The sequence below is a fragment of the Macaca fascicularis genome, chromosome 13 (genome assembly GCF_037993035.2).
Source record: "Macaca fascicularis isolate 582-1 chromosome 13, T2T-MFA8v1.1".
Classification (NCBI taxonomy): Eukaryota; Metazoa; Chordata; class Mammalia; order Primates; family Cercopithecidae; genus Macaca; species Macaca fascicularis.
This window is the reverse complement of record NC_088387.1, coordinates 78,193,656-78,216,085: the sequence shown is the minus strand read 5'-3', so window position 1 is coordinate 78,216,085 and position 22,430 is coordinate 78,193,656. Positions and strand designations below refer to the sequence as shown.

The 22,430-nt window shown below is 49.1% G+C and overlaps 1 protein-coding gene across 6 annotated transcripts in view; it reads left to right on the top strand.

The window, feature by feature from the left end:
- Positions 1-21,985, top strand: part of ABCG8 (ATP binding cassette subfamily G member 8) — a 29,231-nt gene extending 7,246 nt beyond the window's left edge. For 2 of the 6 annotated variants that reach the window (XM_074011879.1, XM_005576001.5), the window contains 11 exons: positions 417-573; positions 6,811-7,049; positions 7,579-7,711; positions 7,824-8,093; positions 15,223-15,385; positions 15,474-15,554; positions 17,019-17,218; positions 17,631-17,707; positions 18,357-18,624; positions 20,476-20,603; positions 20,688-21,985. In XM_074011879.1, coding sequence (XP_073867980.1) covers positions 417-573; positions 6,811-7,049; positions 7,579-7,711; positions 7,824-8,093; positions 15,223-15,385; positions 15,474-15,554; positions 17,019-17,218; positions 17,631-17,707; positions 18,357-18,624; positions 20,476-20,603; positions 20,688-20,825 — 1,854 coding nt within the window. In that variant the 3' untranslated portion in view covers positions 20,826-21,985. Of the gene's footprint in view, positions 1-416; positions 574-6,810; positions 7,050-7,578; positions 7,712-7,823; positions 8,094-15,222; positions 15,386-15,470; positions 15,555-17,018; positions 17,219-17,630; positions 17,708-18,356; positions 18,625-20,475; positions 20,604-20,687 lie in introns of all 6 variants that reach the window. The other 4 variants (XM_005576002.5, XM_005576000.5, XM_074011882.1 and 1 more) reach the window with 3 other exon arrangements.
- Positions 21,986-22,430: the final 445 nt, after the last annotated feature.

Below are 22,430 nucleotides of genomic sequence, written 5' to 3'. Positions count from 1 at the left end.
AACCTCCCGAGTAGCTGGGATTACAGGCACCCACCACCACACCTGGCTAATTTTTGTATTTTTAGTAGAGACAGGGTTTTACCATGTTGGCCAGGCTGGTCTGGAACTCCTGACCTCAGGTGATCCACCTGCCTCAGCCTCCTAAAGCGCTGAGATTACAGGCGTGAGCCACCACGCCCGGCCTGTACATGCTTTTCATTCCTCTTATCTTCAGACCTGGAAACAGCAGCTACAGGTTCTCAGCATGGATCCCGCTTCCGTGTTTGGTAAAACCTGGGTTGGGGCCTATTGTGTGTAGGTGAGGACACATCCTCTGTAGAGAGGGGCCACCTGAGGAACGACGATGCTAAACAGAAGTTGCTGAAGCCCTCTGAACCATTCAGCTCTCTAAGGAACCTTCTGATGTCTCCCCACAGGTGGACCTGGCTTCTCAGGTCCCTTGGTTTGAGCACCTGGCTCAGTTCAAGATGCCCTGGACATCTGCCAGCCGCCGGAATTCTTGTGAGCTGGGCATCCAAAACCTAAGCTTCAAAGTCAGAAGTGGGCAGATGCTGGCCATCATAGGGAGCTCAGGTACCGGAAAGGCAAATCGCTGGGCAATGGTTTCTCTCCTGGGATGCAGAATGGTCCTTTGGACAAATGGATGCTTCTTGTGGAGCTCTTTGCTGACTAGTAGAATAATACAGCAGAATGGTTGAGAGCACAGGTTCTGGGTCAGACAGACCTCGGCTCAAATCCTGGCTCCTCCATTTGCTGGCTTTTGTGGGTAGGTGCTGTTGTTAAGAGTCATGAGTGTGCCTCTTGTCCACCCGGGGCTGTGGCCAGAGCATCTGACTTTGGCTGACACCTGGACTGAAAGATCAGCAAACAGCTTCAGCATGTGATGTTCTTTTCAGACTCCTCCAGCCACGAGGGGCATGGGTTCAGGTTGTTCTTCCGCAATCACATTCTGATTATAGCCAGAAGCCCCTGCCACACTCTCACCTCTCAGCCTCTCCAGCGTCTTACTTAGCACAACCTTCACTCGTCTGCAAAGAGCCATGTTCTTGGAGTGCCTCAAATTGTCATTTCCACAGCCAGTTTTAAAATGAGAGAATGTCTGAGCTGAAAGGGGGCTTGGGGAACAGAGTTCATTCTCATTATGTTCCACCTTTCTTTCCCCTACCATTTTGGAAGCATTTTTAGAGGAAGGTGTTCAAACTCCCTACTCCTCAGTGTGTCTAGAGTATTCTCTTGTGCGGGATCACGCACACACACACACACACACACACACACACACACACACACACACACACACACTTCCCTCCATTTGACAAATGAGGAGCCTCAAATCCAGAGAAATTGAGAGATTCTCGTAAGGACACATATTTAATGCAGAGCTAGAACTAGAACTTTGGTTTCATGATTCTCGGATCAACGCATTTCTCCCTGGGACACCCTTACATAATGTTAGAGAGAGAATTTTATATCTTTTAATTAATCATTTCCAGAGGTAGAGATTACTCAATTTTTTTAAACATCTGCTCCAAACTTTTACACCCATTTGGTAGATAAGTTCTGTTTACTGTATAACCAAAGATCAAATGAAATCTTATATATAAATGCACTTTGTAACTGAAACAGCATCACAGTCATGAAGTTCCTCTCACTTTGTCCCTGTCCCTGCAATCCTGACCTAAATAAGAAAAATGTGGCGCGGTGGCTCACGCCTGTAATCCCAGCACTTTGGGAGGCCGAGGCAGGTGGATCACGAGGTCAGGAGATCGAGACCATCCTGGCTAACATGGTAAAACTCCATCTCTACTAAAAAATACAAAAAATTGGCCAGGCATGGTGGCAGGCGCCTGTAGTCCCAGCCACTCAGGAGACGGAGGCAGGAGAATGGCGTGAACCCGGGAGGCAGAGCTTACAGTGAGCTGAGATTGTGCCACTGCACTCCAGCCTGGGCAACAGAGTGAGACTCCATCTCAAAAAAAAAAGGAAAAGAAAAAGAAAAAAGAGGATCCCTCATGGGCCTACTATTGTATTTTTATTTATAACATCTAGTAGTGTTTCTTGTTGTATCTACTTTCTCTTCCTGAATCCAGCATTTAGGGGACACATGGGTCTTTACTTAGGGTCATATCATGGTTAATACTTCGCACATACAACCCTCTAGCTGTCAGTATCCCTAATTTGTGGTTGAGGAAAGTTCAGAAAAGCAGAGCAATAATTGTATTGAATATTTGGAGGTTGAGGCAGGAGGACTGCTTGAGGCCAGGAGTTCGAGACTAGCCTGAGCAACATAGGGAGGAGACTCCCTCAATAAAATAATTTTTTTTTAATTTAAAAAATTAGCTGGGGGCCGGGCGCGGTGGCTCAAGCCTGTAATCCCAGCACTTTGGGAGGCCGAGACGGGCGGATCATGAGGTCAGGAGATCGAGACCATCCTGGCTGACACGGTGAAACCCCGTCTCTACTTTAAAAATACAAAAAACTAGCCGGGCGAGGTGGCGGGCGCCTGTAGTCCCAGCTACTCGGGAGGCTGAGGCAGGAGAATGGCGTGAACCCGGGAGGCGGAGCTTGCAGTGAGCTGAGATCCGGCCACTGCACTCCAGCCTGGGCGGCAGAGCGAGACTCCGTCTCAAAAAAAAAAAATAAATAAAATAAATAAATAAATAAATAAATAAAAAATTAGCTGGGCAGCGTGCCATGCCCCTGTAATTCCAGCTACTCAGGAGGAGTGCTTGAGCCAGGAGTTCAAAACTGAAGTGAGCTATGATTGTGTCACTGCATTCCAGCCTGGGCAATACAGCAAGATCTCATGTCTTAGAAAGGAATGAATAAATTACATTGAATAGTCTTCTGGTTTTTCGTTTTTGTTTTTTAATTGGTTTTGTTTTGTTTTGTTTTTCTGAGAGTCTCGCTTTATCACCTAGGCTGGAGTGCAGTATGTGATCTCAGCTCACTGCAACCCCTGCCTCCTGGGTTCAAATGATTCTCATGTCTCAGCCTCCTGAGTAGCTGGGATTACAGGTGGGTGCCACTATGCCTGGCTAATTGCTTTTGTATTTTTTGTAGAGATGTGGTTTCGCCATGGTGGCCAGGCTGATCGCCAACTCCTGGCCTCAGGTGATCCGCTTGCCTTGGCCTCCCAAAGTGCTGGGATTACAGGCGTGAGCCACTGCATCCAGCAGCTCCTGGTTGTTTAACTACAGATTCAGTGTTGTTTGACTTCAGGTTTACTTGCCTGTGTAAAACAGAAAACAAAACAAAACAACAACAAAAACTTTAGACAAATAAACAGTAGAGTTATTTGAGCAAATAGTGATTAATGAATCTGGCAGCACTCAAAAACAGGACCAGTTCAGAGAGCTCCCTCAAGCAATTTGGTCAGGTGATATTTGTAGACAGAAAAAGCAAGTGCTCTACAGAAATAGCTGATTGGTTACAGTTGGGTGTTCACCTTATTTATTGGAGGGTGATGTGATCAGGTGTTGGATATGGACAGGATCTCATCAGTTGGTAGGTTGAGGCGGTGATTGTGATTGGCTGATGCTTGGCTGCCATGATTGGCTGAGACTCAGCAACTTGTCTCAGCCAATCTCTGTCTTAAGGGAATATACTGCTAAGATAAGTTGCAGTTTGTTTACATATTAAGTTTGCTTGCAGTTTGCTCTGTGGGAACTCAAAGTATGCAGGCAGTCTCAGGCCAAATTTAGTTTAACTGAGCAACTGAAATTATTAAAATGATTTATTAGAAAGGTTCATCAACTACACTTCCTGTGACTTTTACTGCCATCCCCTCCTCCACCTGCCCAACACACACACAAAAGAACGCTGGCCATAATTTTTTAAATATAAAGAAAACAGCCTGGCTGGGCATGGTGGCTTATGCCTGTAATCCCAGCACTTTGGGAGGCTGAGGCAGGTGGATCACCTGAGGTCAGGAGTTTGAGACCAGCCTAGCCAATATGGTAAAACCCTGTCTCTACTGGAAAAAAAAAAAAATTAGCTGGGTGTAGTGGCACATGCCTGTAATCCCAGCTACTCGGGAGGCTGAGGTGGGAGAATTGCTTAAACCTGGGAGGTAGAGGTTGCAGTGAGCTGAGATTGTGCCATTGCATTCCAGCCTGGGCAGCAAGAGCAAAATACTATCTCAAAAAAGAAAAAAAGAAAATAAAAGAAAACAGCCCTAGGCATTTTAGTTTCTTTTATCGATTCAGCAATGCCAAAAGTGGTTTCCAATTGATGAGTTTACTGATTCGGAGATTCCAGCCATTCAATAAGGGTCTTGAATGCCAGTGGGTGTTTTGTCTTAGTTCATGCAGGGTGTGTTAGTCCGTTTTCACTCTGCTCTAAAGAACTACCTGAGACTGGGTAACTTATAAAGAAAACAGGTCTAATTGACTCACAGTTCCTCATGACTGGGGAGGCCTCAGGAAACTTACAATCACGGTGGAAGGCAAAGGGGAAGCAAGGCACATTTTACATGGTGGCAGGAGAGGAGAGTGAGGGGAGGAACGGCCAAACACTTTTAAAACATCAGATCTCATAAGAATTCACTCACTATCATGAGAACAGCATGGGGGAAATCTGCCTTCATGATCCAATCACCTCCCACCAGGTCCCTCCCTCGACAAGCGGGGATTACAATTTGGATGAGATTTGGGTGAGCCATACCATATAAAGAGTCTCCCCAGATACCACAGGCATCCTCCATTGGAAAGGCTCCCCACTGCTCTCACAAAGTTTTGCTCAGAAAACGTGGACTTCCTGCTTTCTGAGTGGGAATCCGTGGTCCCTGTGAATGTTGGTGAAGTCCTCGGTGCCCCTGGAGCCTGGCTCTGAAGCTTCTCTCCCAGGTTTCTCTCCTGGCTATTTTGCTCCACTTATGTTCTCAGGGATCTTAAATGAGGTACACCCAGAGGTAGCGCACAGGCCCCTTCTACCCTGAGATCCTCTGCACAGTAACCAGAGAGATCATGTGGGGAAGCTTCTTGGTTTTTGAGGTTTGCACTGGGTGCTCTGGGGCTTCCTGCAAGAAGCACATAGTGTGTGGCAGGAAGGACTTGTCACATATGTATTGGCTCAACATGTGACAAGTCTGTTTGAACACAACTTGGAAAACTTGCTCTCCAGTAAGGAAATCAAAACTCCGTCTGGGGCCGGGCACGGTGGCTCACGTCTGTAATCCCAGAACTTTGGGAGGCCAAGGCAGGCAGATCACCTGAGGCCAACGTTCGAGACCAGCCTGGCCAACATGGTGAAACCCTGTCTCTGCTAAAAACACAAAAATTAGCCGGGTGTGGTGGCAGGAGGGTGTATTCCCAGTTACTCGGGAGGCTGAGGCAGGGGAATGTCTTGAACTGGCATGGCAGAGGCTGCGGTGAGCTGAGATCATGCCACCGCACTCCAGTCTGGGCCACAGAGTGAGCCCCCGTCTCCAAAACAAACACGCAAACAAGCAGAAAACACTCCATCTGGGTGAGTGGAAAGAGCTCATTCCTAGCTCCACGGTAGGAAGATGTTCTGAGCCTGAGCCCAATCCGCACTCACATCTTAAACAGCTGTCACAGAAAGAGCCTCATCGAAAGCCTTTGGAAACTAGATCCAATCTGATGCTGACTTTCTCAAATCAATAATAATTAGTACATCATTCGGAAGAGGGTGGTGTTAACTCGAGTGCAATGAATCTTTTTTTAACCGTTATTTTAGGTTTGGGGGTACACAAGTAGGTTTGTTATATAGGTAAACTAGTATAATGGGGTTTTGTTGTACAGATTACTTAATCATCCAGGTACTAAGCTTAGTATCCAAGAGATTTTTCCTGCTCTTCTCCCTCCTCCCATCCTCCACCCTCAGTTAGGTGAATCTTTTTATTAAAAAAGAGAATTAAAAATACCACTGATGCACTTTGAGAGGCCAAGGCTGGTGGATCACTTGAGGTCAGGAGTTCAAGACCAGCCTGACCAACATGGTGAAACCCCATCTCTACTAAAAATACAAAAATTAGCCAGGCATGGTGGCAGACGCCTGTAATCCCAGCTACTCAGGAGGCTGAGGCAGGGAGAATTGCTTGAACTTGGGAGGCAGAGATTGCAATGAACTGAGATCACGCCATTGCACTTCAGCCTGGGCAACACAGTGGGACTCTGTCTCAAAAAAAAAAAAAAAAGAAAAAGTACCACTGATGGAAAGAAGAGAGAGATGGGTATGGATACAGTCAGAACATATGTGTACACTGTGCTGTAGTTTTAAAATCGTTTCTACTTCTATTATTTCTCTATATTTTCCTCCATTATTTCTCAAAATAGATTTGGTTTTGCATTTTTAAAAGACACTCTATAAATGCTCCAAATTAGTCCTCACAAAACCAGCTTCTGAGCCAACCGACATTGAATAATGAGAGATTGCTGGCATGTTTGCCAGCCAAAAATAGTTACGTTAACACTAGCCTTGCTTGGGGAGAAAGGGCCTTGGTTGGTGGCAGGAGGGGACAAATGCTCCAGGCACCACCTGGCCCTGTGGCATCTAGGACTCTAGCCTTCTCCTGTCAGGCCACCACTGGCTGGCCTGGCCTGAACCCCCAGCACCATCAGGCCTCACAGCCCCACGGGGTGCTCACATTGGCTGCAGACAGAAGGCTTGGAGCTCCATGTCCTGGGCCCACCCCAGCTAGGTCCAGGGACTATGCTGCCTCTCTAGGGGCTGGTCACATCTGCACGGACAGAGTAGTCCAGGGTCCTGGAGAGTGTGTGGGGAGCAGTGGCTGCCAGGCTGGCCCCCACAGAAGCTCTGCTCTCAGGGATGTCTCTGGTGGCTTTGCAGGTTGTGGGAGAGCCTCGTTGCTGGACGTGATCACCAGCCGAGGTCACGGTGGCAAGATCAAGTCAGGCCAGATCTGGATCAACGGGCAGCCCAGCTCGCCTCAGCTAGTGAGGAAGTGCGTGGCCCACGTGCGCCAGCACGACCAGCTGCTCCCCAACCTGACTGTGCGAGAGACCCTGGCCTTCATTGCCCAGATGCGGCTGCCCAGAACCTTCTCCCAGGCCCAGCGTGACAAAAGGGTAACTGGCCCCAGTGGTGACCCCCCAGGGTCCAAGAAGCCACAGTGTCCATGACCCCCTCTTCCCCTGCTGCCCTGCCTCAGGACCCAGCCACAGGTTGAGTTTGAACAACTCAGCTTGCGGTCCACCCGCCCTGGGCTGCAGCCTGCCCTGCACCCTCCTTTCAAACCCCACAGCTTGCCAGAAGCTAGCTCAGTCCATTGGTTCCCTTCATTGCACTTTTTAAGATGTAGGATGAGTGTATTTGTTTGTGTGTTTTCTGGGCCTCCATGTGGGTAGACAGCCATGGTCCCCAGTACACAGCCATGTTCCTAGCACAGAGCACCATGCCCGGTATGTCGAGGCTGCTCGGGACCTGTGGAAAGAATAGGGGGAACCAATGTTGCAGCTTGGAACTCAAGTGCGGGAGCTGTCTCCCTTCACTTTCAAACCCAGCCAGAGGAGCAGTTGCCTTTATCCTTGGGGTCACAATGTGTCCAGCCCTGAAGGAGGCGCCTGGGGTGGTCTCAAAGCTCCTTCTGGCCCACAGGTGGAGGATGTGATCGCGGAGCTGCGGCTTCGGCAGTGCGCTGACACCCGCGTGGGCAACACGTATGTGCGAGGGGTGTCGGGGGGCGAGCGCAGGAGAGTCAGCATTGGGGTGCAGCTCCTGTGGAACCCAGGTGAGGGCCTAGGGGGCAGATGGGGGCAGAGGGACCTGTGTGGTCCCCTCAGGCTTGGCTTGGTCTGGCCAGAGCCCCACCGACTCACCAGGCTCCTCGCTGTGTTGGGAAGGAATCCTCATTCTCGACGAACCCACCTCTGGGCTCGACAGCTTCACGGCACACAACCTGGTGAAGACATTGTCCAGACTGGCCAAAGGCAACCGGCTGGTGCTCATCTCCCTCCACCAGCCTCGCTCCGACATCTTCAGGCTGTTTGATCTGGTCCTTCTGATGACGTCTGGTACCCCCATCTACTTAGGGGCGGCCCAGCACATGGTCCAGTATTTCACAGCCATTGGCTACCCCTGTCCTCGCTACAGCAACCCCGCTGACTTCTATGGTGAGTCCCCAAGGCCAGCAGCCAGGGCCCTGGCACACGGGGCCTCCCAGATGCTTAAACCCTGCCCAAGCTTGCTGAAAAGATTCAGGGGAGAAACTCCCAGAGGCTTCAGGAGAGGAGGAGCAAGGATGGAGAAGAACAGGGGGTGGTTTACCAGCTATCAAATGCTGGATATGAGGGCCTGGAAATAGAAGCTTCTGACAAATAGCCACCCTTCTGTGCATGATAGATTAGAAACTTGCAAGCTCCAAAGATGGGGGGGCATGGAATCCAAGAGGGTGGGGATCAATAAAGATCAGAGTCTTTATTCAGACTCGGTAGGAAAACAACCTTTAAGGTCAAGAAGTCACCAGATCTTAAAACATGTCCTGGTGTTCAAACAGTGGCAGGGAGCCTGAAGGTGCAGGGTGGCAGAGAGGGGCCCAGGGTGGTGGCCTTGGCCAGAGAATCTCTAGATATGAAAATTGCTCTGGCAGCCCCAGACTTGCCCTTTGCTTGGCTCCTGAACCCTCAGCATATTACACTCAGGGAGCGTGAGCCACTGCCTTCATTCTGCAGGGGACAGTTGCCTTCCCAGGTACCTGGCCTGAAATCCTGAGTGCTGAGGAAGGGCTTGGCTGCTGGACAGGCGGCATTGTTGTACCAGGTCCCGGGGAGGCAGCTGTCATGGCTTGTCCTGTAGGTCACCTGAGCCCCCAGCTTCCACCCAGGCTGGCAAGCTGTAGCAAAGACCCCACCAGTAAACAGGACAACAGTGATCATCTTGAAGGCAAACAGGGGGCCCAAACATGCCAGGCCCAGAGGGTCTCCTGTTTGACTCTCAAACCCCTGCCAGGCCAAGGCCATCTCCATCTTTACAGATGAGAAGCCTGGCGCCTGCAGAGCTAAACACCTGCTCCAGCACAGCTGTAAGGCACAGAACTGGGACTGGTGCCCAGCCCTGGCCCTGACTCCTCATCCAGCTGCCCACACCCTCCTCCTAGTGTTCCAAGTTCTCCACCATCCTTACCCCAGGAGGACAGGCCGCCCCTCACTCTATGTACTCACGTTCTGCACAAACTCACAGAAAGGTCACCTCCCTCCCTATGCTCAGGTGGCAGCCTGGCTTCCTGATGATGTGTCATTCTCAGGCCAGCTATCCCCAGAATAGGGGCCAAAGGGCACCTGCCAACCTGGCCACCAGGGAATAATTTTAAGTAACCCTGGAGAGGGGTTACCAGAAGTCAAGTGTCCACAGCAGACCTGAAAACTCTTTTTTACATTTTATATTGTTATTGGAGGGGGCTCTGGCCTACAAGCCCTGGGGCAGGAACCCCTCACCAACCTGGGATGCAAGAGCTACACGGGGCCTGGGGTGCCCAAAAATCTGATGTTTTGAGCCACAGTGCTGCACACTGGGGGGCCACATCATGGTTTATAAGACCTCACCTAGACATTATCTTGTCTTGAGATGTGTTATGAAAAGGGGAGGAAGGGCCAGGCGCGGTGGCTTACGCCTGTAATCCCAGCACTTTGAGAGGCTGAGGCAGGCAGATCACCTGAGGTCAGGAGTTTGAGACCAGCCTGGTCAACATGGCAAAACCCTGTCTCCACTAAAAATATAAAAATTAACTGGGTACAGTGGCTCATGCCTATAGTACCAGCTACTTGGGAGGCTGAGGCATGAGAATTGCTTGAACCTGAGAGGTGGAGGTTGCAGTGAGCTGAGATCGCGCCACTGCACCCCAGCCTGGGCGATAGAGTGAGACTCCATCTCAAAAAAAAAAAAAAAAAAAAAGAGGATATAGGAAGGGGGAGAGAGAGGAGTAGGTCACCTCTAGCCAAGCCAAGGCTCTGGGAAAGGAATGGAGGGAGGGTGGGCAGGCATGCATGGGTCTAGACTGAGCTGGGTATAGGGAGATCCTGGCTGTGGCTGGGCTCAGTTTGCCTTTTGTGGCATTGCCAGGGCCTTGGAGATAGAAGGCAGAGGCACTGCAAGAGGATGGCTGTGGTGTGGGGCTGCCTGGTGCTCCCCACAGGTTAGCATCCCTTGGATTTAGGAGGCAGGGCTGATCAGATTGGGTCTCCAGCCGAGTGTGCTGTCTCCCTCCTGGGGCAGAGCAGCCAACAAAGGGGGCAGTGAGAAATCTACCTGAAGTTGGCCAGTCCCTGGAACCCTCCAGCCAGACATCCTCCTGCTTTGGGCAGGCTGCCTGGGAGGCCAAGTTGTTAATTTTCAGTGAGAGCAAGAACTCTCACTATCTGGATAGAACTCTCACCATATGGATAGAACTCTCATTATCTGGATAGAACTCTCTCTGGATAGAACTCTTACTAACTGGATAGAACTTTCACCATCTGGATAGAACTCTCACTCTGTCTGGATAGAACTCTCATTATCTATCTGTATAGAACTCTCAGTATCTATCTAAATAGAACTCTCACCATCTGGCTTGAACTCTCACTCTCTGGATATAATTCTCACTCTCTGGATAGAACTCTCACCATCTGGCTTGAACTCTCACTCTCTGGATATAATTCTCACTCTCTGGATAGAACTCTCACCATCTGGCTTGAACTCTCACTCTCTGGATATAATTCTCACTCTCTGGATAGAACTCTCACCATCTGAATAGAACTCTCACCATCTGGATAGAACTCTCACCATCTGGAGAGAACTCTCACTATCTGGATAGAACTCTCACCATCTGGATAGAACTCTCACCATCTGGATAGAACTCTCACCATCTGGAGAGAACTCTCACCATCTGGATAGAACTCTCACCATCTGGATAGAACTCTCACTCTCTGGATATAATTCTCACTCTCTGGATAGAACTCTCACCATCTGGATAGAACTCTCACCATCTGGATAGAACTCTCACTATCTGGATAGAATTTTCCCCATCTGGATAGAACTCTCACTATCTATCTGGATAGAACTCTCACCATCTGGATAGAACTCTCACTATCTGGATAGAATTTCCCCCATCTGGATAGAACTTTCCCCATCTGGATAGAACTCTCACTATCTATCTGGATAGAACTCTCACCATCTGGATAGAACTCTCACTATCTATCTGGATAGAACTCTCACCATCTGGATAGAACTCTCACTATCTGGATAGAATTTTCCCCATCTGGATGGAACTCTCACTATCTATCTGGATAGAACTCTCACCATCTGGATAGAACTCTCACTATCTGGATAGAATTTTCCCCATCTGGATGGAACTCTCACTATCTATCTGGATAGAACTCTCACCATCTGGATAGAATTCTCACTATCTGGATAGAATTTCCCCCATCTGGATAGAACTTTCCCCATCTGGATAGAACTCTCACTATCTATCTGGATAGAACTCTCACCATCTGGATAGAACTCTCACTATCTATCCGGATAGAACTCTCACCATCTGGATAGAACTCTCACTATCTGGATAGAATTTTCCCCATCTGGATAGAACTCTCACTATCTATCTGGATAGAATTCTCACTCTCTGTATAGAACTCTCACAATCTATCTGTATAGAACTCTCACTACCTACCTGGATAGAACTCTCACCATCTGGATAGAACTCTCACTCTCTGGATAGAACTCTCACTCTCTGGATAGAACTCTCACCATCTGGATAGAACTCTCACTATCTGGATAGAATTTTCCCCATCTGGATAGAACTCTCACTATCTATCTGGATAGAATTCTCACTATCTATCTGGATAGAACTCTCACCATCTGGATAGAATTCTCACTCTCTGTATAGAACTCTCACGATCTATCTGTATAGAACTGTCACTATCTACCTGGATAGAAGTCTCACCATCTGGATAGAACTCTCACTCTCTGGATAGAACTCTCACCATCTGGATAGAACTCTCACTCTCTGGATAGAACTCTCACTCTCTGGATAGAACTCTCACCATCTGGATAGAACTCTCACTCTCTGGATAGAACTCTCACCATCTGGCTTGAACTCTCACTCTCTGGATATAATTCTCACTCTCTGGATAGAACTCTCACCATCTGGCTTGAACTCTCACTCTCTGGATATAATTCTCACTCTCTGGATAGAACTCTCACCATCTGAATAGAACTCTCACCATCTGGATAGAACTCTCACCATCTGGAGAGAACTCTCACTATCTGGATAGAACTCTCACCATCTGGATAGAACTCTCACCATCTGGATAGAACTCTCACCATCTGGAGAGAACTCTCACCATCTGGATAGAACTCTCACCATCTGGATAGAACTCTCACTCTCTGGATATAATTCTCACTCTCTGGATAGAACTCTCACCATCTGGATAGAACTCTCACCATCTGGATAGAACTCTCACTATCTGGATAGAATTTTCCCCATCTGGATAGAACTCTCACTATCTATCTGGATAGAACTCTCACCATCTGGATAGAACTCTCACTATCTGGATAGAATTTCCCCCATCTGGATAGAACTTTCCCCATCTGGATAGAACTCTCACTATCTATCTGGATAGAACTCTCACCATCTGGATAGAACTCTCACTATCTATCTGGATAGAACTCTCACCATCTGGATAGAACTCTCACTATCTGGATAGAATTTTCCCCATCTGGATAGAACTCTCACTATCTATCTGGATAGAATTCTCACTCTCTGTATAGAACTCTCACAATCTATCTGTATAGAACTCTCACTACCTACCTGGATAGAACTCTCACCATCTGGATAGAACTCTCACTCTCTGGATAGAACTCTCACTCTCTGGATAGAACTCTCACTATCTGGATAGAATTTTCCCCATCTGGATGGAACTCTCACTATCTATCTGGATAGAACTCTCACCATCTGGATAGAACTCTCACTATCTGGATAGAATTTTCCCCATCTGGATGGAACTCTCACTATCTATCTGGATAGAACTCTCACCATCTGGATAGAATTCTCACTATCTGGATAGAATTTCCCCCATCTGGATAGAACTTTCCCCATCTGGATAGAACTCTCACTATCTATCTGGATAGAACTCTCACCATCTGGATAGAACTCTCACTATCTATCTGGATAGAACTCTCACCATCTGGATAGAACTCTCACTATCTGGATAGAATTTTCCCCATCTGGATAGAACTCTCACTATCTATCTGGATAGAATTCTCACTCTCTGTATAGAACTCTCACAATCTATCTGTATAGAACTCTCACTACCTACCTGGATAGAACTCTCACCATCTGGATAGAACTCTCACTCTCTGGATAGAACTCTCACTCTCTGGATAGAACTCTCACCATCTGGATAGAACTCTCACTATCTGGATAGAATTTTCCCCATCTGGATAGAACTCTCACTATCTATCTGGATAGAATTCTCACTATCTATCTGGATAGAACTCTCACCATCTGGATAGAATTCTCACTCTCTGTATAGAACTCTCACGATCTATCTGTATAGAACTGTCACTATCTACCTGGATAGAAGTCTCACCATCTGGATAGAACTCTCACTCTCTGGATAGAACTCTCACTCTCTGGATAGAGCTCTCACTCTCTGGATAGAGCTCTCACTATCTGGATAGAGCTCTCACCATCTGGATAGAACTCTCACTCTCTGGATAGAACTCTCACCATCTGGATAGAACTCTCACTCTCTGGATAGAACTCTCACCATCTGGATAGAACTCTCACTCTCTGGATAGAACTCTCACCACCTGGATAGAACTCTCACCATCTGGATAGAACTCTCACTCTCTGGATAGAACTCTCACCATCTGGATAGAACTCTCACTCTCTGGATAGAACTCTCACCATCTGGATAGAACTCTCACCATCTGGATAGAACTCTCACTCTCTGGATAGAACTCTCACCACCTGGATAGAACTCTCACCATCTGGATAGAACTCTCACTCTCTGGATAGAACTCTCACCATCTGGATAGAACTCTCACTCTCTGGATAGAACTCTCACCATCTGGATAGAACTCTCACTCTCTGGATAGAACTCTCACCATCTGGATAGAACTCTCACTCTCTGGATAGAACTCTCACTCTCTGGATAGAACTCTCACTCTCTGGATAGAGCTCTCACTATCTGGATAGAACTCTCACCATCTGGATAGAACTCTCACTCTCTGGATAGAACTCTCACCATCTGGATAGAACTCTCACTCTCTGGATAGAACTCTCACCATCTGGATAGAACTCTCACTCTCTGGATAGAACTCTCACTCTCTGGATAGAACTCTCACCATCTGGATAGAACTCTCACCATCTGGATAGAACTCTCACTCTCTGGATAGAACTCTCACCATCTGGATAGAACTCTCACTCTCTGGATAGAACTCTCACCACCTGGATAGAACTCTCACCATCTGGATAGAACTCTCACTCTCTGGATAGAACTCTCACCATCTGGATAGAACTCTCACTCTCTGGATAGAACTCTCACCATCTGGATAGAACTCTCACTATCTGGATAGAACTCTCACCATCTGGATAGAACTCTCACTATCTGGATAGAATTTTCCCCATCTGGATAGAACTCTCACTATCTATCTGGATAGAACTCTCACCATCTGGATAGAATTCTCACTCTCTGTATAGAACTCTCACGATCTATCTGTATAGAACTGTCACTATCTACCTGGATAGAAGTCTCACCATCTGGATAGAACTCTCACTCTCTGGATAGAACTCTCACTAACTGTGAACCCAACTACTCAGCCTCCCCTTGACCAGCCCAACTTCTCCCCATGGAGGGGCACTGAGTCCTCATGAAAAGCTTCCTGGACAGCTAGAGTTGGAGCCAGAGCCTGACTGTGATGTGGCCCTTGGCTCTGAAGGCTCTTGCTCTGTCCTAAGATATCCTCAAAATGAGCCTGGGTAGTAAGACTTGGGTGGGGCCTCTACTGTTGCCCATTTTTTGATCCACTGCCCTTCCCCTGAGGCTTCTGCAGATGTGGTCAGGCCTGGCAGGGTGAAGGCCCAGCCCTTGGGGTCCCTCTGCCTCCCTCTGCTCTGCCCCTTGCTTCGTGGCTGAAGGTGGAGAGCATGTCCCAGAGCCCCACGAGGGGTGATCAGCATTGTGAGCTGGCCGTGCGCCAAGCTCCTCACCTGGGAGCAGGTGCCAGGGAACAGGCCACCCATGACTCCACATCCCCTGCTTGCAGTGGACCTGACCGGCATTGACAGGCGCAGCAGAGAGCAGGAAGTGGCCACCAGGGAGAAGGCTCAGTCACTTGCAGCCCTGTTTCTAGAAAAAGTGCGTGACTTAGATGACTTCCTGTGGAAAGCAGAGACGAAGGATCTTGATGAGGACACCTGTGTGGAAAGGTAATCTGGCGGGCGGCTCTGAGAGGAGAGCTCCCTGCAGAAGGTGGCTGCCCCACATGACCTGGCCACATCTTCTGCCTCCCAGCAGCCTGACCCCACTAGACACCAACTGCCTCTCGAGTCCTACGAAGATGCCTGGGGCGGTGCAGCAGTTTACCACGCTGATCCGGTAATTATCTGTCTTTTTATTACTGACCCCCGCCCCCACCAAGTCTTTGTATATCACATTAAGCCTTTTCTATTTAAGTGAATTTAAAGGAGAAAATGAGAGATAGAGTTATTTGAAAAAACAGCATCCAGCGGGGCGTGGTGGCTTATGCCTGTAATCCCAGCACTCTGGGAGGCTGTGGCGGGTGGATCACTTAAGTTCAGGAGTTCGAGACCAGCCTGGCAACATGGTGAAAGCCCGTCTCTACAAAAAAGTACAAAAATTAGCCAGTTATGGTGGCGTGGGCCTACCTGGTAGGCTGAGGTGGGAGGATTGCTTGATTCCTGGAGGTGGAGGCTGCACTGAGCCGTGATTGCACCTTCACTCCAGCCTGGGCAGCAGAGCAAGACCCCATCTCAAAAAAAAGAAAACAGCATTGTTGGGACCAGCACTAATCTTCAAGGGACACAGAACACCCCTATTGCTTTTATTCTTTAAACAAAATTAAGATAACCTCACCAGCTGGAAGATCGTATAAATAGCATAGGGTCATTGAGAAAAATGTAGACAATAGGAGAGAATCTCTAGTAAAAAGGGAAGTCCCAGTCACACCAGCCCTCAAAGAAAACCAGACGGCACTGTGTGGCGTGTGTCTTTCCTGATGTTTCCATGCACACACGTGTTTTTAAACGTAGTGGGATCATACTCTGCATGCTGGTTTGTAGCTGGCTTCTTTTCAGTGAGGGCAGCGCCTCTACCTCTTGTCTGATTGGGTCTTCCTCGGCATTCCCGTCAGTCTAGCCATAATCACCCACCCGTTAAGTCCATCTTGATGGCCAGATTATCTTCCAGCTTTTACTACTACAAGCAATGAGGCAGCAGACATCATTGAGCACACACCTTTTTTTTTTTTAAACACAGAGTCTATCTCTGTCACCCAGGCTAGAGTGCACTAGGGTGATCTCGGCTCACTGCAGCCTCCACCTCCCAGGTTCAAGTGATTCTCCTGCCTCAGCCTCCCAAGTAGGTAGGATTACAGGTGTGCGCCACCATGCTCGACTAATTTTTTGTGTGTTTTAGAGATGGAGTTTCTTCACATTGGCCAGGCTGGTCTTGATCTCCTGGCCTCAAGTGATCCACCTGCCTCAGCCTCCCAAAATGCTGGGATTACAAGCGTGAGCCACCATGCCCAGGCTATCTGTACATCTTCACAGACCTAATTGATTTTTTCCTGGGGATCATTTCTTTAACATTGCCAAGCTGATACATTATGATAAAAGTAACAACCATTTATTGAGTACCTACAGTGGGACAGATGCTGCCATCAGTTTTCTGATTTAATCCTCAGAGCAGCTCTAGGAGGCAGGTATTACCATCCCCATTTTGCATACGAGAAAAACGAGGCGCACGGAGAATGTGACATTCCCAAGGTCACAGGGCTGGTGTATGTTGTTGCCTGAGCATCTCTTCCTTTTGGTTTTTAAGTCGTCAGATTTCCAACGACTTCCGAGACCTGCCCACCCTCCTCATCCACGGGGCAGAAGCCTGTCTGATGTCGCTGACCATCGGTTTCCTCTATTTTGGCCACGGGAACATCCAGCTCTCCTTCATGGATACAGCCGCCCTCTTGTTCATGATCGGCGCTCTCATCCCTTTCAATGTCATTCTGGATGTCATCTCCAAATGTGAGTGTGGCCACTGGCGTGGCCACGCAGGACCTCAGCCACCTCTGAGCTGTGTTCCTCTGAGCTCTGGGTTTGATTTCATCGTGATTATGATATACAAGACAATAATGTTTTTAAAGTTTGCATGTTAATGTTAGTATGCAAATGAAAGCAAATTACCGAGTCTTAGCTGTTCCTATCCTAGCAGGATTTATATTTGACAGCAGAACACGAGCTACAGACTTGCAAAACCTGAAGAGCCTCATCAGACATCTAAATTAGGATGGCTTTACTGTGCCTGTTTTTTAAAAAAACCTAAGAGACTTGGGCAATATGATAACTGCTTTGAATTGTATTGAGAGAATCTCCAAAACAGAAACACTGTAGATTTATTCTACTTTTTCATTCTCTTTTCCTTTCCCTTATTTTTTAGGTTACTCGGAGAGGGCAATGCTTTACTATGAACTGGAAGACGGGCTGTACACCACTAGTCCATATTTCTTTGCCAAGGTGACTGGGCAGGGTTGAGAGCAAGTGCCCCCCGCCCACCAGGGTGGGCGTAAGTGTGGAGAAAACACTGCCACCAGGAAGCCTTTTCTGAACCATGGGGCTATGGGTCATGTGAAGTCGCAGATGCCACCAGATGTCACATTTTCTAGGGGAGTTTCGGAGACTTGAACTTTTAAACATTTACCAAAACACCAGGATTGTGGACCAGGAATGATAGTTTTCTGGTCAGAAGGAGTCTAAAAAAAAGAAATCCTCTTTGTATTTTACCTCTTCGGAGCCTCACTGTGGCCCCGAGCGGCCAGGCAGGCGTTTCCAGGAAGCAGAGGTTCGGAGAGGCTGCTCGGCTCTCCAAGGCCACACAGCTACTTGTCTGGTCAGGGGGAGTAGGGACTTGAAACCAGGTCTTAGGACAGCAGGTGCCCAGTGCTGCCCCGGGGGAAACAGGCTGAACTGCCCTAGAGGGAACGCTTGGCATCTGCAAGGGGGAAGCCAGCACTGAGCGTGCCGGGTCCCAGCACACCCTCCTGCCACAGCCTCATCATCACCAGGAGGGAAGGTTGCCACTGGAGGGCACAGATACTTTTAAACATTTATTATAATGGTAGTGAAGGTGCTGGCTTCACATCCTTGCAAGGGCTGTTCTTTGCAGATCCTCGGCGAGCTTCCGGAGCACTGTGCCTACATCATCATCTACGGGATGCCCACCTACTGGCTGGCCAACCTGAGGCCGGGCCTCCAGCCCTTCCTGCTGCACTTCCTGCTGGTGTGGCTGGTGGTCTTCTGTTGCAGGATTATGGCCCTGGCCACCGCGGCCCTGCTCCCCACCTTCCACATGGCCTCCTTCCTCAGCAACGCCCTCTACAACTCCTTCTACCTCACCGCGGGCTACATGATAAACTTGAGCAGCCTGTGGACAGGTGAGGCCTGCACCCCGGGCCTGGGCCAGCTTTGTTAGGCCTCATGCGGCTGGGTGAAGCCTGCTTTCATCCGGAGATGGACACTCGTTACTTGGGTCCAACTTAAGTCTGGCCCTTCTGGAAGCAGAGGCCTTTGCCCGCTGTCCTGGAGGCCAAAGGAACGATTTCATTAGAGATTCCAGATGCACCTCCTTCTATCCCATAGTCAATACCCAGCAGTCACCCTTGACTCTTTCCCTCCCTCTCCACATCTACCTGTGAGCCAGGTTGATTCTGCCTTGGGTTTCTCTGAAATGTCTGCTTGGCTGTGTCCCCATCCCTGGCTGCCATCGTTTAAGCCTGGGCCACTGCCATAGCCTGGTCTCTGTGACCTGGGCCCCTCCACATCCCTCTCAACTCAGCCATGCAGAGTGAGCTTTCCAAGGTGCAAACCCATGCCTCTCTTTGTTCAAATCCTCCCAGGGCTGCTCAATCCTGTAGTCTCCCCAGCTTTCTGAAGCCCCCAGCACACCCCACCCTCTCACCTCTGAGCCTGCCCAGCTGCTGTCTCCGGGAATGTCATGCCCTGCCTTCCACGGGGCCTCGCTTCTGCCAGGGCTTTCCTGACGCATCCAGGCAGGGCTCACTGCCTCCTTCCCCTCCCCATACCATGCCACCTCCATAGGATCAGGGCACAGGCTCCATCGTCTCTGGTGTGGGGCCGCTGAGTCTCCTCAGCCCGCACGGTCCATGAAGCTGAGCACGTGCAGGGGTGCCTCATCAAATCCCTCTCGAGAATTGCTATGGATCAAACGTGTGGGTGACCCCGTGGCCTCTCAGCTCCCTCAGCCCCAGTCTGTGTCCCCAGCAGCCCCTCTGCCCTTTTGCCCCTTGGCCTCTCTCCCCTCCTTGCTCATCAGAGAACTTGGGCCAGAGCCACCACGGCCCTGTCTCAGAGAGTGGAATGTGCCCTTGTGCAGGTGGGAGAGACTGTGGGAATGTGGGGAGACCATGGGAACATGGGGAGACTGTGTGAATATGCAGGAGACTGTGTCAATATAAAGGAGACCATGGGAATACAGGGAGACCGTGAGAATATGAGGAGACTGTGGGAATATGGGGAGACGGTGAGAATATGGGGAGACTGCAAGAATATAGGGAGACCATGGGAATATGGGGAGACTGTGGGAATACGTGGGAGGCTGTGGGAATATGGGGAGATCACGTGAATATGGGGAGACCATGGGAATATGGGGAGACTGTGGGAATATGGGGAGATCATGTGACTATGCAGGAGACCATGTCAATATAGACAGTGGGAATATGGGGAGACCGTGAGAATATAGGGAGACCATGGGAATATGAGGAAATAGTGTGAATATGGGGGAGACTGGGAATATGGGGAGACGATGGGAATATGGGGAGACAATGGGAATATGAGGAGACCATGGGAATATGGGGAGACTGTGAGAATATGAGGAAACTGTGAATATGGGGGAGACTGTGGGAATATGGGGAGACCGTGGGAATATGAGGAGACTCTGAATATGGGGGAGACCATGTCAATATAAAGGAGACCGTGGGAATATGGGGAGACCATGGGAATATGAGGAAACCGTAAATATGGGGGAGACTGTGTCAATATAAAGGAGATCATGGGAATATGGGGAGATCATGCAAATATGGGGAGACCATGGGAATATGGGGAGACTGAATATGTGGGAGACCGTGGAAATATGGGGAGATCATGCAAATGTGGGGAGACCATGGGAATATGGGGAGACTGTGTGAGTATGGGGGAGACCATGCGAATATGGGGAAACCGTGAGAATATGAGGGAGACCTGTGAGTAACGAGGCTCTCTGTTTCCAGTGCCCGCGTGGATTTCCAAAGTGTCCTTCCTGCGGTGGTGTTTTGAAGGGCTGATGAAGATTCAGTTCAGCGGAAGAAATTATAAAATGCCTCTCGGGAACTTCACCACCGCGGTCTCAGGAGATAAAGTAAGCGGGGAGGCCTCGGGTTCTAAATTATTGGACGTCCGGCTGCCCATCATTCTAGTAAGCCCACTGCATGTCTGTCTCCAGATCCTCAGTGCCATGGAGCTGAACTCGTACCCTCTCTACGCCATCTACCTCATCGTCATTGGCCTCAGCGGTGGCTTCATGGTCCTGTACTACGTGTCCTTAAGGTTCATCAAACAGAAGCCAAGTCAAGACTGGTGATTCACGCCAGGCGCCTGCCCGCTGGTGAGGGACCTGAGCAGACCCTTCAACTGCACTCCCTCCTCAAGACCCCCTTCCTGGGGACCGTGAAGACAATGACCCTACAGATGCTCAGCTACATCCGGCCCACAGTGCTGCAGTGGCACAGACCAGCCACAGGATGGCAGTAGAATAAAGACAGTCGAAAGGGATTTCTGCTCACTGGCAGGAGACTGCGATGACTGGGAGTGAGAAAACCTGCACTCGGTGGCACCTACAACGTTGCTAATTTATTTCCTTTTGATATGCATTTATATAGGCAACTTGATATAGGATGGGAGCAAACTAGGAATGAATTGAGTAGCTAGACTGTGCAGGAATTGTTGGAACCTGGAGGGAACAGTAACAGTAGCTAGCAGATATGGCTTCATCTTCCAGGGGCTCCACACTCCGTGGTGAGCCACCATCAATACAGAAAGTGACCTAAGATGTACCAGCAAGATTCCATCCCTTCTTTTTGTGTGGGGTCATGGGCTCCAAAAGCCAACGTGAACAATTAAAAATTTATTGAGCATCTACTCTGTGGCAGGTCCTGTGCAAAAACACTTTAGGTGGACAATCCTTTGAGGTAAGTGGTATCCCATTTTATAGGTGTGAAAACTGAAGCAAAAATTCATTTTCCTAAGGGCACATGGATACTTTGTGGTGGAGTCACGTAGGGGTCAGAAAAGCCTTGGAAGCCTTTGGAGTTAGAGGGCAGAAGGCAAGGCCTGAGCTGCTGTAAGGCTTAGGAGTTCAGGAAGGCTCCAGAAGATAAATGGGGTCTGCAGAGGCTGTGTTAACTCAGCCAGGCTTGTTAGAGTTACATTTCGCTGACTGATATGGTTTGGCTCTGCGTCCTCACCCAAATCTCACCTTGAATTGTAATAATCCCCACGTGTCAAGGGCGGGACCAGATGGAGATAATTGAATCACAGGGGTGATTTCTCCAATGCTGTTCTCCTGAGAGTGAGTTCGGCCGAGATCTGATGGTTTTATAAGGGGCTTCCCGCTTCGCTCAGCTCTCATTCTCTCTCCTGCTACCCTGTGAGGAGGTGCCTCCCACCATGACTGTTAAGTTTCCTGAGACCGCCCCAGCCATGCTGAACTGTGAGTCAATTAAACCTCTTTTCTTTATAAATTACCCAGTCTTGGGTATTTCTTCATAGCAGTGTGAGAGCAGATGAATACACTGACCCTGCCTGGGTTTCAGGGCCAGCCTTGAACCTTTCACAGTGGCCAGAGGATGGGATGGCAGAGGCCCAGGTTGCACACTTCATGCCTGAGTGTTGGGGACTATCTGACTCAAAACAGGTGCACAGAGGGCAGCAGAGAATGTTCTCAAAGGAAAATTAGAGTTTAGAATCAAAAGAAGGGGAAGGCGGGTGTTTGGAAGGCAAATAGAAAGTACTCTTCATAGGTTCACTAGAGCCGCGTTACTCCAAGTATCGTCCCTGGGCCAGCAGAAAGGTCACAGCTGGAGCTGGCTGGATAGGTCCCATGAGCCTCAGGCCCCACCCAGGCTCAATGAGTCTGCATCTTAAGAAGAACCCCTGGTGATCTGTGCAGATTCAAGTACGCTGCCCT